The 21,032-nt window shown below is 31.5% G+C and overlaps 1 protein-coding gene across 2 annotated transcripts; it reads left to right on the forward strand.

Moving 5' to 3' along the window:
* Positions 1–2,456: 2,456 nt before the first annotated feature.
* Positions 2,457–17,838, forward strand: LOC132723748 (tyrosine-protein kinase Src42A-like). Of its 2 annotated transcripts, none has more exons than XM_060708524.1 (8): positions 2,457–3,263; positions 4,704–4,825; positions 9,003–9,166; positions 11,434–11,602; positions 12,002–12,160; positions 12,606–12,790; positions 16,242–16,398; positions 16,745–17,838. In XM_060708524.1, exons 1-8 carry the CDS (start codon positions 2,839–2,841, stop codon positions 16,954–16,956), a joined length of 1,593 nt encoding a protein of 530 aa, XP_060564507.1. In that variant the 5' UTR covers positions 2,457–2,838; the 3' UTR covers positions 16,957–17,838. The 2 variants fall into 2 exon arrangements, with proteins under 2 accessions (XP_060564507.1, XP_060564508.1); XM_060708525.1 differs by having other exon boundaries at positions 2,458–3,263; positions 12,606–12,784.
* The last annotated feature ends 3,194 nt before the right edge of the window (positions 17,839–21,032 follow it).

A 21,032-nucleotide genomic window follows, 5' to 3' on the forward strand; every position in this document is an offset into this window, starting at 1 on the left:
ATACTCATACTTGTTGTACATATATACATGTATTTACAACAGTTTGTATTGTTAAAAACATGTAAAAACCACATAAAATTCAGTAAAAAATACAACTAATGACTAGATTAGTTAAAGTAAAAAATTTATCTCCTATACAGCCTTAAACGTCTAAGTTGCAGTATTTGGTAGCAGGCTTTGGCAGAATATTTAACAATTTCAAAGTTGTTTAGTACATAACATAACTTTTCCATGTCAGACAGAGTATCAAATACAGTATTAATTTGACGTATTTTTACCAACAAATCTTCTCTGATATCATTATATACTGGGCAGTGTAAAATTACATGAATCTCATCCTCAACATTTGTGGTACAATTGAAACATGTTCTATCATTTACATGTAAATTCTCATAACGGCCTGTCTCTAACCGGATAGGCGCAACACCACAACGAAATTTTGTCAAAGAACTTCTATGATGGAAGGGTAAATTGTACTTGAGGTATTTTTCAACAACCGGAGTATCTTTAAACAAACTATATGTTCTAAGTTTATTACCACCAGTATTTCTAACATGTAATTACTGAAACAAGTTTATCTTATATAATTATGTTAACAGATTTGGCGATGCAGCCAGTTTCAAGGCTCTCCAGTTATTAAAACCACTATTCGTTTCCGTACGTTGAGTCTTCCCACAATTGGCTTATTATTGGCGGCTTCCTATTGAAATTTATAAAGGTCAGGTTGTTCATATTTGTGTAGAGTTGACATAGACTACAAATGCATATTCATTATGAAGTTTTATGAATTAATATATATAATTTCTTGTTCTCTTTTGTTTTGTAAATTTAAGTTTTCTCCTGATATGAATGTTTTTCTTAGCCTTCTATTTGATAGAACTAATATGTGCATGCCGAGAGCAAATGTAAAGACCAATGTGTTTTTGACTTTTTACTGAGGAGATGGGCTTATCATATTCATAATTGGCGAATGATAATGTTTAGATGTTTTGCGTGAAATGATCATAGTTTCCGATTTATAAAGGCAGAATGTTACAAGCCATTTATCAGACCAATTTGAAATTTTATCAGATTGCAGAGTATTGTTGCTGCGGCAGAAATAATTATAAGATACTATTTTTATGCCAACTAGTAACATTTGCAAAGAGATGTATGTTTGAGTTCAAGTCGTCAGCAGTATCATTGGTGTGTACCAGGAACAAAAGAGGCCTTAGAAATGTTCTTTGAGAAACGCCTGCATTTAACTTGACCAATTAGACTCGGCATCAACGATATATTGACGTCTGTTAGTAAGATAATCAGAGAAATTATTCAGCAATTTTCCGACTTAGACAGCATTATTAATTAATAACATTAATAAAGAAGACCATTATAAATGTCAAAAGCTTCTAGGGGAAGTTATTTCATGTTACAGAACATCGTCGTGGATGTTTTCAGCCGGCGGCGTATTCCTGTTTATCACATACCCATGCCGCTTTTGCGTCTTTGTAAAAATGGTATCGCACGGCCCTGAATTTATTGAACTCGTTAAATAAAATAACATCATGCTCACCAGATACAGTTTTATTCAACTCGTTAAATAATTAATACAGTATTGAACTTACACTCATTCAAAATATCCTCTATTCATGTCAACTAATAGCACAAAATGATTTTGGTAACCATTCATGTTTAACTTTTGATGTATTTATTTCAGTGAGCATTGTGTTTTCCCACATTTTGTCATTTTACCGTGGTCCGGATCTGCGAATGGAGGGCGGGAGCAGTGTTCAATTAAATGATGAGGGGCAAATTGTCTTTATAGGAATGTTCAACAGATTAGACAGCGCTATTATTCTCCACTTAGATTAATAGGAACCTGGTTTTCACATTCTACACAGTTTTTCTTTAAATAACCTCCAATCTTGTATACATACGATTTCTAAGATGCTCATCACTTTTTCTGATCATTTCGACACAACATCTATATTTCTGTCTCGGCCTAACACATATATATAACACAATATATTCATGGAGTTCAAATTAATTAAACCTATTATGTCCATAGATTATTGGACATAAGTCAGATTCAGCTTGAATATGGTTCTCAATATTGACTTCCCACAATGAAATGCATGTACAAATAAATCATATTGTAAATGTCAAAAGAAGAGCAGATCGTTGGATCAAGCTAGATTTTTGCCAGAGTTCTAGCGTAAAATACAATGCACATGGTTCATTCTATTTATTACTGCACATATAGATGCATGGGTCACCGCTGACTGATTGCTTTTAATAGTGTAATACTCGGTCATCATGCAATGGTCACCATCTAAGTTATAGATTATTTACAGCAACTTCAGGCTATCATAAATTCTCATTTCTCCTTGGACAGTATACCATTGTGTATTTTTGTCGTTTTTAAAACATTTTTGGTAGTTAATAATCGACCGGTGTCAACATCCAATCAAAACGTTCGTTACAAATTTAGTACAGTTCCGGTTAATGGGATCATGAATAATTTAGTTAAAAAATATGACAATTAGCCCCTTTTTCTGCATTTTGCAAGTTAAAATTTGTGTGTTTGTGAATTTATTCACGAAGGAACTTTAAAAGTGTTTAAAATCTTTTCTAAAGTACAACTGTTTCTCCTATTCATTGTCTATATCGCGATATTTCCTTCGATTTTTTTGATTTACACAATGGCATAAAATTGATTGGCTTATTACTCATCAATTGAAAAAAATAATGTTATTGGGAAAAAACAAACCTTTATGAAAATATCTGCAGAATTGTCACAGTTTTGCATAGGGAAGCATGTAACTTTTGTCTGCAAGGAAGTGTAAAGTAAGGTACAAAATGGGTGGCTGTTTCAGCTGCCCCCAGAAAAACCCAGAACCATCTGTTCCTATGGTGGGATTGAGTACAACTAGTACACCTCAGCATAATGCATCAGATGCCAATGGTAGTGTTGCAAATCCAAACCAGGTTGGGTTGATGGTAGTGAGTACACCTCAACAACCTGGGAGTACCACAACTGTGCCAATTAGTCCACCAAAGGTAGAAACAGGAGATTTACCAAGAACTGCCCCAAAAATATTTGTTGCGCTATATGACTATGATGCTAGAACAGCAGAAGATCTCAGTTTTAGAAAGGGAGAACATTTAGAAATTCAAACAGATACAGAAGGTGATTGGTGGTATGCTAAATCTTTGACAACCAAACTTGAAGGATACATCCCATCCAATTATGTTGCCAAATTAAAAAGTTTGGAGTCTGAGTCGTAAGTAAAATTTATTTTGATGTATTCTAAAACAAACACTTCATGTCTTATTGACTTTATTTTCTTCTGAAGCATTACATGCTCTTGATAAGGTGAAGGGTATCAAACCTTGCAAATATTTCATCACAATGTTCATGGTATTTTATGAATAATTAACTTTGTCAAAAAAATATTGAATTATACCTGAAATTGCATAACCCTCTGAAAATTATAAATTCATGAAGTTTTACTTGATAGTTATATTATGTACTAATAATGGTCAAATTGTTTTTCAATCATGAATTTGTTGTAATAATTATATTTATTATCCCACCAATAAAATTAAAAGGTTGTGGTATTGAAAATGAAATATTATTAATATTATAATTAATAGGATAGTAATTATAGTCTATGGAAATTTTGAAATAATGCTCATCAAATATAAACAGAATACAGAGAGTGAGAGACACTTTCATAATATATATTTACTGCCACTTAGTTATAATACTAGACCCTGCTGTTACACTCACTTTATATAAGAATAACATTCATTCGTCTTGGTTTCCAAAAATAAAAATGTATTTAAATCTTAAAAAATTATTAAACATGCAAAGTGACTCCATTATAATGCTAGTTTAACAAAGCCAACAGATTGCTGGAGGGTGCCAGAGATGTAAAAAGCATGCAACATCTTTCACTCCACTCCTATTTGTTTTGACTTGATGATCAGTCAGGTAAAAAACCGTTATAGTATCCTTAATTAGCTCAAATTCTAAGCCGTGATAATACTGATTTGCTGAAACTGTTAAACTTAAACCCAAATCAAAATTCCATTTGTACAATACTACAGTACCTGATTATATTTTATGACTGTGTGAGCGTTCTTGGCCGAGTGAATAAAGTCCTCGATTTCAAACCAATTGCCTTTCACTGCTGTGGTTTTGAATCCCTTCAGGGACTTAGGAGATTCTTTTATGTAAGGAAGCTATCCAGCTAGCTTATGGAACGCGGGTGGTTCTACTCAGGTGCCCATTTTTGCCTGGAATAATGCACAGAAGGGCACCTGAGATTTTCCTTCACCAATAAAGCTGGAATGCTGCCATATGACCTAAACTGTGTTGGTGTGACATATAAAAACAAACATGTCTTTATGTTACAGTTACTATTATGTAATAAGATCTTGTGATCATTTTCCATTGGTCTTCTACTTAGTTCATTTCCCACAAGTTTGTCTAGTCAGATGAGCAAACTAGTTAACTACAACATGAGCATTATAACAGGGTGCCAGTGTAAACTGTAATTGACAAACAAAACAAAATAGTGAAAGATAAGAGTTAGACCTAGTTAATTCTGGTCTAGTCTAAGCTAAGATCGAGAAGTTAAAAAAAAAACACCCAAAAACTTCAAATCATGTTTGTGTACAATAACAGTATTAACACATTATTTCATGGTCTATTTCAGATGGTACTTTGGTAAAATAAAAAGAGTAGAAGCTGAAAAGAAATTACTATCACTAGATAATGAGCATGGTGCTTTCTTGATCAGAGACAGTGAAAGTCGACGCAATGACTATTCTTTGTCAGGTAAAACACAAATTTCTGTTTCTTACTATATCGCCTAGAGCTGTCAGTATCAATTTTACAGTGCATGTTACATTATATTCACAGCTAAAAAGTTTATGTCTGTTTTATATAATTTATAAAAAGCTTTTATATGGCTTATCACCGAGGCAAATATTAATTTTTCAGCACATATCAAATCATATTATCCATATTTGTGTATAATCATTCATCATTATATCTTGTATAAATGTAAGTTCATCTGGATTATCTTTATGGTTAAAAAAAATTATTATGAAATATATATTATATATAAGATCAGTTTATCATGGCTCGAATGGTAATAGTGTTAAAAGAAAGACTTTGAAACAGACTTAGACTTTGTTGAATCTCCAAAGAATAAATGTCCTTACAAACTGAATAGTAAGTATTTACTTACCTTACATGTATGCAAATGGTAAATTTTATTATTAGATAATTGCACACAAAAATAAAATTTGCTATCACTTTGTGGGCGGATACAAAATTCTTACCTTGACATGTGTTTGTCATATGTATGATGATATATACAATCCTGAAATTTGTAGAAGTATTCATATGATAATGTCTTAAAATGAAATTGAAAACCCCAATCATATTGTTGGATTTTATATGTTGTGAAGTTTTAAGGGCTCACAATAGCATCACTTCTCCCAATTATACATGTATTTGAAGGGAGAAGTGATTTTTTCCCAAATTTTCCATCTGAGGTCGTTCCTGGATTTTATTTAAATAAATTTGGTCTCAATTTGTAGATTTTATCATTGATGAGTATACATTGTAGTTTTATTTTGTGTCTCATATTTCAGTACTGAATTTTTATAAGTTGTTTAGTGCAAGGGTTTTTTTTATTGACCTTGGGCTTTGTTAACTGATGTATGAATATATTATTATAGTAAGGAAAACTATTCATATCCTATCTTGAATAAATAAACAATGGTAAAGTTTTTATTTTTAATATTTCAGACTTATATTGTTTGTCATTGAAGACTTATGGTATTATTTAATGTATATAAAAGAAGGCTTTAGTTGACTTTTATTATGGGGTATGCATTATGATTATATACATGATTGTATTCCCAGAAAGGATACATGTACCATTTCCATGATTTAGTATACCTGCCAAATGGACAGTCTTAAAAAATGTGCATTCAAGCAAACTGTTGAAATAGAAATTTTAAAAAAAGCAACAGATTTCTGTGTTAAGTATTGTCAATTTCAACAAGTTCCGGTAGTAATCCTTCAAAAGTTGTAGATGGTTGTGAAAAGTCAAGCTAGACATACTGTTTAAGTCCCTTAATTTTTCCAAATGTTCTTAAATATTTTATTCTACTCAGTATTTCTACTGGCCTGTGTGTCTCTGAAATGTTTTGATCCAGAAACAACACTGCCATACAATGTCCTACACTACGATTACAGCAGGGCTCACAATGACTTAAAAAAATAATAGCCAAAATCTTTAACTTACAAAAATAATAGGCAAAAGTTCAGCAGACTATTCATGATTTTGCTATTACCAGTAACAACATTTGATTAAAGACTAAAGTTGATTGAATTTTCATTTCATCTAAGATTGTTTTCAGTTTCATAAGAATGCTCAAAGAAAGTAATATATTAACACTTCTACTTTTTTCTTACATATAACAGAATAAAAATGTTGTATTTTAGAATCACTGGATAACAATAATAATGATTCATTCTATTTTTATGTAATGCTTGATCATATATTATTATAGTATTTTCAATGTTTTAATCTCAAGCATCTTCAATATCATCAATATGGGCATGTAGACCTTCATTGTTCTTCTTTTCTTGGTATCTTTAAGAAATCTAGGGGGATTTAAAAAGCAATTTCCGCTGACTCTGTTATCAGATAATTCTTTTGTATTTGTTATTTTTGAATTGTGTAAGCTGTGGCCACTGTCAATTGATATATCCCTTCTCTGACTTTTTATTTGAATAACAATAGATTTCACCATGTGCAAACATTGACATATGCTCTTTTATTAACAAATATGTTGTGGGTATATGCTAATCTGATAATTAGAATTAGACAGGTCAGGGATCTATGCATTTCCACATTTCATACAGGACAGGGGTAGGGTCAAATTTACTGTAATTTACAGTAAACCCTTCAGCTGTATGTAAAATAACGACCATGGTATTTCTAAAAAAATCATCACCTTATTGCAGTAATAGGTAAACTCCTTATATAATTTAATAAGAGTTACAGGTAACCTTGTTACAGCACTAAGATGATGAAATAGTCACATTTAACCTAGACTTACACATGTCCATGTGTCTGACTCTGTGTCACTGTGATTTTTCACTTAACTTAAAAAAAGTGTTACTTTGAAATTTATAATGCTTGTTACATCAATCTCCTAATCTTGTATACAGGTTGCATACTTATTTTGCAAAATATTCATTCTTATTCCTGCTTTAACTTTTCTAACTATTTAAATTTGTTTCTACTATACATCACAGTCTTTAAGGCATTGCTTGAAAATTAGGAATACTTATACATCGTAACATGTATAATTATGATATTCAATACTGTTTCCATGCAAAAATTCATACATGTAACTGTGTCATGGATTTTGACATAATAATACAATATAGCCCTTCAAAATCCAATATCTAGCTGAGAACAATCGAGGCTTGCTACTCTGAAAGAATCTATGTTAAGCATTTGTGTAGGGTAAGTGTTTGCATTTTAGGAACTTTATGAATAAAGTTATCTTTCTTATTTACATGTAGCATGTCAGATGTTTGCTGAGAAAACAGAACCAAAATCACGCTAGATTCAAAACCCCTGACTAAGATTTTTATAAGCAAGCAGGCTTTTGAATGTTATGATGTAAATCATAAATGTATAGAACTGATAATTGTTTACAGGGAATATCGCCTAAAGTTGACTTTTTCTTTTCACTTTTCTTGCTTCAGTTGGTAAAAAAGAAAAAATATACATTCTGGTTTTTCATTTTTGTACTGTAACGCCAACTTGTACTCTAGTAGCTCTTAACATTATGCTCTTAAATAGTAGAACTAATTAAAGAGATATTTGAGAGGTTTTAAGTTTACAATGGAGTTCAGCGTATATATGTATTGCATATATCCACTAGGGTTTTTTTCTTTTCAAGTGGAAATTGTGTAAGTGAAGTAGAGATTTCCCTCAATAATTAATGACAGCTGCAGCTTCTGTTGGTTTTTAATTGGATATATGTTAAAGTCAGAAAATCTCTAAAATTTACAGTAACCTCATTAACTTCAAGGTGAAAATTGAATTTTAAAAATATTGCTTTAAAAGTAGTTTGAAAAGTAGTTTTCATACCTTTTGAGATATATTTTTGATATATTTTGTAGGAAGTGAAGGGCAGTCCTTCAAAGGAAGAAAAATAAAAATAGCACAAACTATTAATTTAGCTTTTTATTGAATAAAAAGATGTTGGATTTTTTTTGTTGATCTGTCAAAAATAACTGGCAGTTTTGATGAAGCTCAATTTTGATAGAGAATTGAATTTTTTAGTTTTTAACTGTAAAATAATGAAACTGGACTGTGGCATTTGATGTGATTCTGGCACAAATATAACTTACCGTATTGTAGAGGACAATTATGAAACTTGAAATGGTATATTAATACTGTCATGCCACAAAAACTTGCAACTGTCTATATTGATTTTAATTTTTTGTATTGGGTAAACATAAAACAAAGAGTTGTGGTCCTTGAATTTGATACCTCAATTATCCAGTATACTACATTTTCCTCAGTCTTTTTCAGAGTAGTTTCACCTGAGATCTGTTGTATTTGACCTTTAAAGTAATTTTTCAATTGGACTTAGGTCACAGTTTCTAATTTAAGTTGAAAATACATTTTACTGAACTGGTTATTTTGTATGGCTATAAACTGGTTATTTGTTTTATTGACTTTACAATCTGTCTTTGTTGTTATGAAACATTGTTGATATATAAGTGTATATGAGTTTAGTACTGTTTCATTTACATTTGTGCAGATGTCCTCATTCTGGTTGAATATTTACTTTTTTGTTTTCCACTATTCAAAGGCTAATACAAATTGAAAGCATCAAATAAAGAACTTAATAGCTCAGTACTATATGGAATAATACATATATATGATATAATTTCTCTGTATTATTTCCAGTGCGAGATGGAGACACTGTAAAGCACTATAGAATAAGACAACTAGATGAAGGAGGTTTCTTTATAGCACGACGTATAACATTCAGAACATTAGCTGAATTAGTGGACCATTATAGTGCGGATGCTGACGGCTTGTGCGTCAATCTAAGACAAGCTTGCACGCAGGTAATTTATTCTTTTATTTAGACATATTTGACTATGTGCAAATAATTTATTCTGTTTGTTCTTGAAGACAATTCTGTACACTGGTACATCAGCCTTCCTCCAATGAATTTGTACACAGTTACTTTAGCCTTCTCCAAGATATTTCATACACAGGTGTATCTGTTTCCTAAAGGTTATTTTGTACATAAATAATTCGGCCTTCCTGGTACACTTTTGTATACTTGCTTATCAGGAAAAGGCATAAGGTCATTCCCCATTTTTGTTGAAATTGGTTATTTTAAATATCTAAATACCAATATCTTGAACATTCACAACCACAAAGTTATTTATTTTATGGAGATGTGAGGTTCATAAAAGCCATATACACTCAAAGTTAAATTTTAAAGTTTTCACCCTTTACACAGGAGTGTAAGTACCTCATGCGGTGATCTTTTTGTACATATAATTTGGCTTTCCTCAAGACATTTTGAACACTTGCTTGCTTTAAGCCTCTACTTTGTACACAAGTATTTAAGCCATAGGTATTTTGTACGTAGTTACCTTATTCTTCCTCAAGACATTTTTGTTCACAGGTTAGTTGTCTAATCTCTGCTTTTCCTTCAAACAATGGGAACTCCTATAATTTACCATATATGATCATCCAAAAGTTTTCTAATGCCCTGATGCAGGAAAACAAATTAGTAGGACTCGGTGTGGGAGTTTTGTCAAAATCAGTATCCAAATTTGTCTTACTTGCTGAATATATGTTTGTATAGTCCTTAATCATAGACTGATAATTTCCTTTAGATTCATATTTCTGCTTTCACAGCTTTTTCAGCTTTTGGTAGTAACTGTTGCACCCTTGATTAGTTGAAAAAAAATATACAAATAAACATAAATTTACTAATTCATTAATTTGTATGATAGGTATTATCTTTCATGAAAAATTTTCTTTTTGAATAAAGCTGTACATAGCAAAAAATTTAAGAACTTTCTAGACATAACCTCATGATGTCATATTAGCACATTAATTTGTGTGTACTTAAGTAGGTGTCTTGTGATACCTGTCATGTTATTGTTTGCAAAAACTAAAAGTCTTTTACATCATATACTTGGGTCATATGTGTACACCTAGGTCAGGAAAATCACATATTAGGACTGCATCTAATTAGAATGCTCCTCGATTCCAAGATCAGACCAGGGTACCTGTCTGAAGTATTCATTATAAAAGTAATTATTGTATCACTTTATTCAGAGCAATGTACATAGAAACACATACAATATTGTCACATACATGTATATCAGCATGCATATATGTGACAATGCAACAAAAATAATTATAAAATAAAGTAGTATGTTTTATGTTACATAAGGATTGCCCGTTCAGCTTAAAGCATATTTCCAATGGGGTCCAATTAATGTAATATTAATACACTAAATGAATGAATTATTATAAAGTTAAAATCAATGTTAAAGTTATATCAAAGTTATGGAAAGTTTTGTGTGTTAATGAACTGTATTTCTTAACATTTATAAAACTAATCCTTTTTCATTTTCAAGGACTCTGATTGTACATTATTAGTTGAGTCTGACTGTGACTCTGAGGTATATGATCTGCTGAAATTTCACAATTTATTCTTGCCTCTGCTGCAATTTGATTGGTGAATTTTGGGCCACAAAATTCAAAAGTTCACTCTGTCTTGGTCACACTTTGGTATTTATTTGTTCTTTGTATCATCCATGTAGTAGAATTAGATAAATGGGACAAGATTGCTGTGAGAAATTATAGTGTCAGTTTTCTTGTATGGTTACAGAATGTACATGTAACAATTTTGTGTTGTAAGAAAGGCTGTTCCATCTTTGACAAAGGACATTTTCTAAAATTGATTTCAGTTTTTTGCACCAAAATATATATGTTTGCTGTGAATGTTTGGTGATGAGAAAATGACAGTGATTGTGTTGTATGATCCCCTGATTTATAAATGAAGAAAAATGTTTAAGACTTGTGAATCTGTAGACGCTAAGTACTTCAGTGCTTCATTTTTGTGTCTGTCGGTCCTATGGTTTCATCTTAAGAATACATATACACACATTGAGAATCTAATTGTAATCTAATTAAGATCAGTAGATATGCACACATGATAAAGTGTATCTAAGGACAGTTTATAGAGCTCTAAATGTAGATCTCTTAAAAATTTGTGACAATGTAAAGTGGATATTATAAAACTATATTTTAATAATAATATATTATTTTCAGTATTATTTACATCACTGTATTCTATATTTAGGTTGAGAAGCCAATGACTGTAGGATTATCATACAATACAAAGGACCAATGGGAAATTCCCAAATCCTCACTGAAATTACTACGTAAGATTGGACATGGTCAGTTTGGAGAGGTATGGGAAGGTTTATGGAACAACACAACACCAGTTGCAATCAAAACACTCAAACCAGGTATGTGTTATTGCCCAAACTGTCTAGACAACAATATGAGATTTAATGATTAATTTGTGAGATGAAATAAGCATAATTTTCATATGGGTAAAGAAAATAAATTTCAAAAGATATAGGCAGATATTTGTTTATTACCAATGTTTAAAGTGTATTTTTTAAAGTACTTTATTTTGAGTTTGCTCCATCCTTTATTGAATATTCATAGATTAAAATGAAAATTGTTAAAGACTTACAATATTCATCTGCAGAGAAGAGTTTTGTTACTGTCAATTTACATTGAAATAAAATATGGCAAAATTGATCAAAACAATGCAAAATTTGACTAAGAGTTTTAACTTTTTGTTTGATAAAGATGAAAGTATAGTTGTACAATATTAAATATTTTGCTGTATTATACAGGTACTATGGACCCAAAAGATTTCCTGGCAGAAGCTCAGATTATGAAAAAGTTACGTCATCAGAAATTAATCCAGCTGTATGCTGTCTGCACCCAGGATGAACCTATTTATATCATCACAGAGCTAATGAGGCATGGCAGTTTACTAGAATATCTTCAGGGTATGTATATCATTTAAACAAATTACAACTCAACCCTTATTTAATAAACCGCCTCCATGGTCGAGGGGTTAGAGTTGATGACTTCTAATCCAGTTACCTCTCTGGCGTGGGTTCGATCCCCGGGAGATGCTTTGGTAGTTTAGCATGGAGGAAGTAAGTCTAGTACTGGTGTAACTCTCCAGGAACGATGGTTAGGAAACTACCCGCCTATATGACTGAAATACTGTTGGGAAAAGGCGTAAAATGAAACAAACAAACATATGAACAGATGATTACATTTGTTCTTTTCATGCAAAATACAAAGATGGTTAAAATATTGGAATGTCATTTGATTTTTTCGGTGTGATTATGATGTTGAGATTTTGGTGAGTGCTAATTTCAAATAAGGTTTACCCCTCTGTTGAAAAAAAACCATTTAAAAAGGGTTTTTAATACTTTAATACAGGTAAAGGAAGACCACTCAAACTTCCACAACTGATAGATATAGGGGCACAGATAGCAAGTGGAATGGCGTACTTGGAGTCTCAGAACTACATACATCGTGACTTGGCAGCGAGGAACATTCTTGTTGGTGATGGTAACAATGTTAAGATAGCAGACTTCGGATTGGCGAGAGTTATCAAGGTGAATGTAGGTGATATTTTGGTAGAAGTTTCGTCTAACATCACGGCTGTTTTATATGACACGGTTCACTGTTAGATGATGTTTCCAAACCATATAGTCTAGATGATCACGATGTAATCTGGTGTAGGGAAAGGTTTGACTAGAGTTTGTAGCAAGTGTGGTGAAGGAAATATTTTTCTAATAACGTCTGGTAGATTCGTTTGCTGTAAAATGTAGAATAAAGTTTGTTGTCATTGTTATCTAGCTAATTTTAAAGATTAAGACTGGCTTTGAGTTTACTCAAGCATTGGGGCGTCCATGGCTGAGTGGTTAAGGTTGTTGACTTCAAACCACTTGCCCCTCACCGCTGGGTTCAAATCCCTACAGTTACTTTGGATTCTTTCATGTAAGGAAGCTATTTAGCTAGCTTATGGAACATCGGTGGTTCTACTCAGGTGCCCGTTCCTGCCTGAAATGCACGGAAGGGCACCTGAGGTCTTCCTCTACAAGTAAAGCTGGAATGACGCCATATGACCTATACTGTGTTGGTGTGAGGTAAAACCCAATCAAACAAACAAGCATTGTGTATCATTCATTTGTGAGGAAAACCAAATTTCAGCGTACAAAAAGCAACAAGGCAATGCTCACAAAAAAACACAGAAAATCATCATTTTATAAAGAAAATATCTAAAACTGAATGTATGCCATTTTGAAAAGCATTGTTTTCCAATAAATATGTTTGATTTTCTTTTAAACTGTGGGATTTGCATAAAGTGATAAACTTCCCAGTCATCTCAAGTAACAACTTTATTCATATCGCAATTTTAATGTTCATCGACAAATGCCGGATGATTCATCAATGCAAAATCTTACTATTTCAAACAGATATGGTGACAAACAAACATAAATTGTAATTTACGTAGTATCTGTGGTTTATTTGAAATTTTAAACATGATTTTAGCAAAAGTTGAATAAAGGAAATTTATCCTGTAGCCAGTAGTTACTATCTTGATAAATTATTACTCATTCATGTAGAAAATACGTGATTTAAGTACATGTATGTATTATATGTTAATGAATGAAGCCAGTTTACTCAACACTATTATGTTTAATACATTGATTCATGTGATGATAGCATTCAGGGACATTGTTTACATTAAATAAGCCGCGTCATGACAAAACCAACATAATGGGTTTGCGACCAGCATGGATCCAGACCAGCCTGCGCATCCGAGCAGTCTGATCAGGATCCATGCTGTTCGCTATCAGTTTCTCTACTTGTTATAGACTTTGTAAGCGAACAGCATGGATCCTGATCAGACTGTGCGGATGCGCAGGCTGGTCTGGATTCATGCTGGTCGCAAACACACTATGTTGGTTTTGTCATGACGCGGCTCGTATTTTTAATTTTCAACAAAGATTTTAAACTTCAGCATCATGAATTAGTTACTTTTAAGACTGGTAGAAGTGGTAAAATCTTAAAAGCAAGACAATTCTAAAAGACTTATTTATATATTAATTTTATAGAAATGAACAAATTTGGCCATGTAATAAAAAAAAACATGGAGGTAAAAAATGAAGACTTGAAAATGAAAATATAATCAGAGATTTAGAAAAGTACTGAACTGTTTAATATTATTTGAATAGTTTTGAATTAATCAAATGATTTCAAAATCTTATCTGAAAATCGTGGGAAAATGTACTTTTTTACAGAGTAGATTAATAGTTGTTTCTAATGCTATTTGTATAATAATTGATATGTCTTGTGGTAACTTGGGGGTGGTTTTATCTACCCAACCTTAAATTACATGCAGTAACTGTTCATTGAACATATCATATATATTTTACACTTTAAGGTAGTCATTTATTTCTAATAATGTAATTATACAAGGTGTTAAATACCTAATGATCCAAAAATATATTTCATTGATATTTTTATGGTAGATTTGGTCTGTGTGAATTGGTATTGCAGGTGTTTGTATTGGCATTGTTTCACAACACATTTGAACCCAATATGCCAGTTAGTGTCAGTTTAAACTGACATTTGTTTCTTCAACTAGTTTATAAAACTTCAATGTTTATGTGCATTTTTTTTCTAAAATGCTTGATAAGATTTTAGTTTAAATGGATAAGTTTTTTTGTTTAAATGAAGTGGAGACTTGGGCCTTGAAAATTTGCCAAAACATAAGTGCACTGTTTTGTAATGATACAAAAATGAAGGAAGGGAACATGGCATGTGATGTAAATGTAAAGTTACAAATGTTATTAATTTTTATATTAACAGTGTAACTGTTGTAAAATCCAGTGTTCTGGAGTTTACATCAACAAACGGTCCTATTTTGTTTTCTTCTCGTTACACTTCACCGCACACAATCAGCTTTCATTAGAGATTGAAGTGCTGACGTTTTAATGTTGAGGCTATTTTTGTCAAACAGGTTTAATTGTATGGTTCAGTGTATTCTCTCATTAAATTTTTAAAAAATGAAATTGTTGGCAAATTGGTGGTTAAATGTCTGAAACTTTCATACTTATATTATCGGTAACCAGTTAACCAATTAATATAATTAATGTATTATAAATGTAATATACAAAGTGATTTAAAATCAAGAGACAGTTTGTACAATTCAACTGTTTTCTTATCTCATTTTATATCATACTTGTGATTAATGATTTTGATTGGGATTTGGATAAATTAGCAGCTTATTCTGCCATTGATTAGTTTTATGTTGGTTCAAATGTTGGTTCACATGTAAAAATGTCTATTAAAATGTGGGATGTGAGTTTAAGTAAAGAATGTCCTTTTATTTTATTCCTGTAGACTGTCATTTAACATGTGTTTTCTATTAACATGAGTATATCCCTTCACATATCAATTAACATATATAATTTAGTGACACTGACTGTTAACATAATTATAGGATACTAAAGTACTTATGTGTATATAGCATTTTCTGTCATTTCATTACATAAAATGAATTGCTGTTACATGTGAAATCTCTCATAACATGAATATGTTTGTTAACATGGTATATACCTGAGACTTTGTAAAAGGTCTATACTGAGTTAAAATTTAAAATGTCTGTTTATATAGACAGACAGACAGACAGACATTGTTTGTTAACATTTAAAATATCTGTTAACATGTAAATTGCCTGTTAACATACATGTATAAAATGTCTTTTAACAAATAAAATGCATGTTATCATTAAATGTCTTTTAATTTGTTAACATATAAAATGCCTGTTAACATAAAATATGAATGTTAACATATGAATTGCCTGTTAACATTTAACATGTTAAATGTCTGTCAACATACAAAATGTCTTTTAACATATAAAGTTTCTGTTTATATATTTTAAATGAATGTAAACATATAAAATGTCTTAACTGTTTACATGTAAATGTCTGTTAACATATAAGGAATCTGTTAACATATAAAGTGTCTGTTAACATATATCTATGTTTGACTGTTATATAGGAGGATGAATATGAGGCTAGAGTTGGAGCCAGATTTCCTATTAAATGGACAGCTCCAGAGGCTGCTAGTTATAATAGATTTACAATCAAATCAGATGTATGGTCGTTTGGTATATTGCTCACTGAAATTGTCACATATGGCAGGATTCCATATCCAGGTAAATTTCTTAAAAAATGGAGAGGACATATTTTACAAAAGAAAATAACTGTCCAAAATTATTAGATATTTAGTCTCTGATATTAATTTGAACTGTGGATAAAGTTATCAGTTTCCCTACTTTACATAGATGTATTTCTAATATTCTTACATTATTGCATTAAGGGAAATTATCATTGTCTATACTTTTGTGTTTATTTTTAAAATGATCTACATTGTATACAGGAAATAAGGAAGTTATAAACTCAATTGTGTTTACCTTAAAGTAAAGAATAGTTTACTAACAATTTGTAACTTGTTACTAATGACATATAGATGTTGACCACCTTATTGTTGATATTGTTCAGGTATGACAAATGCTGAGGTGTTGAACCAAGTAGAACATGGCTACCGTATGCCGTGTCCACAGGGGTGCCCCAAGCCGTTGTACGAGATCATGCTAGAGTGTTGGAAGAAAGAGGAAATGGAGAGACCTACATTTGAGACACTGCAGTGGAAGCTCGAGGAGTTCTTCACGCTTGATGGAACAGACTACAAAGAGGCTTCGGGTGTACGATAGTAACCCTGAATAAAACTGTAAACCGTATATTTATATTTTGCAGGAATTATTTTGTGTGTTTTACTTGAAAAAGAAATAGAATATTTCATGGTAATATTTAGATATATAAATGGAAAAGTACATTCGTAAATGTACCAGTATACTCAGTTATAAAAATGCTAATGCTTAAAATAGATAAGAAGAAAATAAAAATGTAAAATTTGTCTGAAAGATTGTTATTAACTACTTAAGTAAGTGATAAGTTTATATAGGGTCGAAGGTCATTGTAGTTAATTGTCATTTTTCTTATTTACCTGGAATTGGTATTCTTCCTTGCTTGCTATAATTTGGGATTTACAAACTTTTAGGAATTTTCACATTTTTGCTGATTCTGTTTTTTATGGCTTGTAAAACATAGTTATGTATGCAGTTTAATAACATATTGTTATGAGTTATATTTATAATCACATAAAAGAAATAATGGTTGTATTTTGACAGAAAAATAATCAGATTATCATATCTAATTTTTTTTTTATCTTACAAAATTTGATAAGGTAAGGCACCAATCCAAAAAAGGATATGCACTTATTATTCTTACAGGTAATAATGTGTTAATGATTTTTTTGTTGTAAGTTTTATCTTTTTGTTCTTTGCTACATAAATGTTTCTATAGTAACATATTTAGAGAGTTGTGGTGGGTTTACGGTTTTCGGGCAGATTGCAATTTCTTTCATAAAGTTATAGCTTTATCAGGCATCTTGACATTGTAATTAAAGTCAGTTATAAACTGTAATCATGTACAAATTTCTAATATAACAGTGCTTTTTAAATGTTTCTCTTAAACTTTATAAGATGTGTAAACAGTTTAATCTATGGAAAAAGAGACTATGGGATTAAGAAAAGGGAGTATATTTGATCTACATTAAACTTTGAACATCAAACTTTCCATAATTTTCATAGATACCCATTTTTAGGAAGAATGATTGAATTTTTAGAACGAAGGGTTGATTTGTTGTTATTATTTGTCCAGAAATAAGTGTAATGCTTATATTAAGCAATATTTCAGGCACATGCTGGCACCTGGGTCTAACATTTGACAATCCTTAATCTAAAAAATAATACCTGAAATCTAATGAAATACATGTTACTGGATACCTTAAACTTTGTGAAATGGATAGTTGTTTTATTTCATTGACATTGTACAATTATTTCCCTGACAGACCTGTTTACACACCTTGTATATTTTAAAGCTATGCTTATTATATTAGCTGTAGAAAATGGATGTATAACTAGTATATTTAAAGTACGATATGCATACCTTTATCATTTTTGCATTACTTCCCCTAGTTTAGCTTTACTGAAGCATAATCTCCCTTGCTTTTGCTCAGAAAAGCTTATGATGTCAAAGTATGAATAATTCATTAATGAATTTTGCATGCTATTTAATAGGACTAGAAATATTGCTAACTTCTGAGTAGAGATATTAGTGTTTCCTGTTTAGAATTTATTGATGACTACATATATTAACAGATGTTAAGCGTAATAGTATTGTCTGTTTTCACTGAGTCATGATTAGTGCTATTTTAATTGATAATGGTCTCGGGTCATTTTTTTTATGAAACATTTTATTAAACAATTATTTTCCTGTAAATGTTTCATTTTTTTTTCTTTTTGTTAAGTTGTTGCACTGACTTTGCCTTTGTAATTACCGAGTGTTATATGAAAGAGATCTGTTGTGTTATATTAAAGTGGAGTTTTAGTTCCCATGCTCAAATTTGTGTTTTATTACTTTAGATCTCAATTTAATGTATTTAAGAAAGAGTTTTTTGTTACAAAGTAGGGTATATGAAAAACAGTGAGATTGAAGAGATAAACTTCATGATAAGCCGTGGCAGGAACAGTGACATATTTATAAATGTCATCTGTAAAGAACCATGGAAGCTAATTGAAGGTCACTGGTTCTACTCAGGTGCCCATTTTGTACCTGAAATAATGCACGGAGGAGCACCAGACATCTTTTACAACCAGTGAAGCTATTAAGTCACCATATGACCTTAACTGGGTTTTTGTTACTTTAAAACCAGCCATTGTTTTCTGTTGGTCTCTCATTTTTGATTTTGATCTTGAAGGTTGTAAATGAATAATGGGCAGTCATAGATTCATGGCAAGGTAAATCCATTCCACAGAAGTCACAGATTTAGCATGTAAAAAGGGGTTTACAAAAAGGCTATAATGGAGAAGGAAGATTGCATTTAATGTGTACAAACTAGTCATGACAATGTTATTGGTGATAGTGCAAATCTATAGTATCTTGTTACAACAATAAAGTTATGATTTATTAGTTCAGAATTTACACATTATTAATTTTGTTTGATATGTGTGTATTATTGTGGATACAGGCTAGTGTAATAGAAACTCGTTATTCAATATTATTGTTAAGGAGATAAAGGCATTACTGTTTTAAATGAATTTATGTAAAAATACAAGATACAGCATTGCTGCAGTGCATCGTCAATGATTGGTTTATATATAATAATATATAGATTGTGTGATTTAAGTAAAAACCTACTATAACAGTTTATAAGACTTAGTATTAGGATACCAAAGATGTTATATTGATCTGATATATAAAGGGGCGTTTATAGCATATTGTATCTTCCCAAATTATTTTGAAGTTACATTTTTTGGGCTTGGCAATAGGACACAAACTAAAATCATGAACTAAAATCTAGTATGGTATATAAATAATGGATACATGAACAAAGTGTGAGAGGGACCATAGAGATTCAGTTGTTTCGGGGGGTTTGGGGGCTTAATTTGAAAGATTTTCTGTTGTAATTAGAATTTATGTTTTAAGAAGTCTAAGGTTGTATGAACAGTGAAGTTGTATACATTTTACAATTGATTTTTTAGCTCACCTTGCACAAAGTGCAGGTGAGCTTTTAGGATGGCCAACCAAATGGCGTCCGTCGTCTGTCGTCCGTCCACATTTTAAATATTCTAAGGACATCTTCTATGATACCGCAAGGCCAATGTTAATGAAACTTGGCAGGAATACTCTTTGTATGAAGCTCTATCAAGATTGTTCAAAGAATTCCATTTCATGCAGAAAAATCTTTAAATATCTTCTTTTAAAGAACCGTAAGAGCTAGAGCTTAGATATTTGGCATGAAACATCTTCTAATGAGTGTCTACCAAGTTTGTTCAAATAAAAGCCCTAGGGTCAAAATTGGCCCCGCCCCAGGGGGTCATTGATTTTCCTATATGCATATAGTAAAAACTTAAAAAATCTTCTTTTAAAAACCCAAAGAGCTAGAGCTAAGATATTTGGCGCATTGAAACATCTTCTAGTGAGTGTCTACCAAGCTTGTTCAAATAAAAAAGCCCTTGGGTCAAAATTGGCCCCGGCCCCCGGGGGTCCATTGATTTTCCCTATATGCATATAGTAAAAACTTAAAAAATCTTCTTTTGAAAAGAACTGTAAAAGCTAGAGCTTTAGATATTTGGCGATGAAACATCTTCTATGAATGATCTACCAAGTTTGTTCAAATAAAAGCACTGGGGTCCAAAAATTGGCCCCGCCCTAGGGGGTCATTGATTTTCCCTATATGCATATAGTAAACTTAAAAAATCTTCTTTAAAAGAACCCAAAGAGCTATGAGCTAAGCATATTAGCATGAAACATACCTTTCTAATGAGTGTCTACAAGTTTTTTGTTTCAAATAAAAGCCCTGAGGTCAAAATTGGGCCCTGCCCCAGGGGGTCATAGATTTTTCCCTATATGCAATATAGTTAAAAACTTTAAAAAAAAATCTTCTTTTAAAGAACCCAAAGAGCTAGAGCTAAGATATTTGACATGAAAATCTTCTAGTGAGTGTCTACCAAGTTTGTTCAAATAAAGCCCTGAGGGTCAAAATTGGCCCCGCCCCGTGAGGTCATTGATTTTCCCTATATGCATATAGTAAAAACTTAAAAAAAAAATTCTTCTTTTAAAGAACCGTAAGAGCTAGAGCTTAGATATTTGGCATGAAACAATCTTACTAGTGAATGTCTAAACCAAGTTTGTTCAAATAAAAGCCCTGGGGGTCAAAATTGGC

The sequence above is a fragment of the Ruditapes philippinarum genome, unplaced genomic scaffold (assembly GCF_026571515.1).
Source record: "Ruditapes philippinarum isolate M1 unplaced genomic scaffold, ASM2657151v2 ctg1121_1_1_1_1, whole genome shotgun sequence".
Taxonomy (NCBI): Eukaryota; Metazoa; Mollusca; class Bivalvia; order Venerida; family Veneridae; genus Ruditapes; species Ruditapes philippinarum.

Coding starts and splice junctions, on each gene's coding strand:
- LOC132723748 (XM_060708524.1), top strand. CDS start 2,839: ATGGGTGGCTGTTTCAGCTGCCCCCAGAAAAACCCAGAACCATCTGTT. Junction 12,791..16,241: donor CGAGAGTTATCAAGGTGAAT/GTAGGTGATATT, acceptor ACTGTTATATAG/GAGGATGAATATGAGGCTAG. Junction 16,399..16,744: donor TGGCAGGATTCCATATCCAG/GTAAATTTCTTA, acceptor GATATTGTTCAG/GTATGACAAATGCTGAGGTG.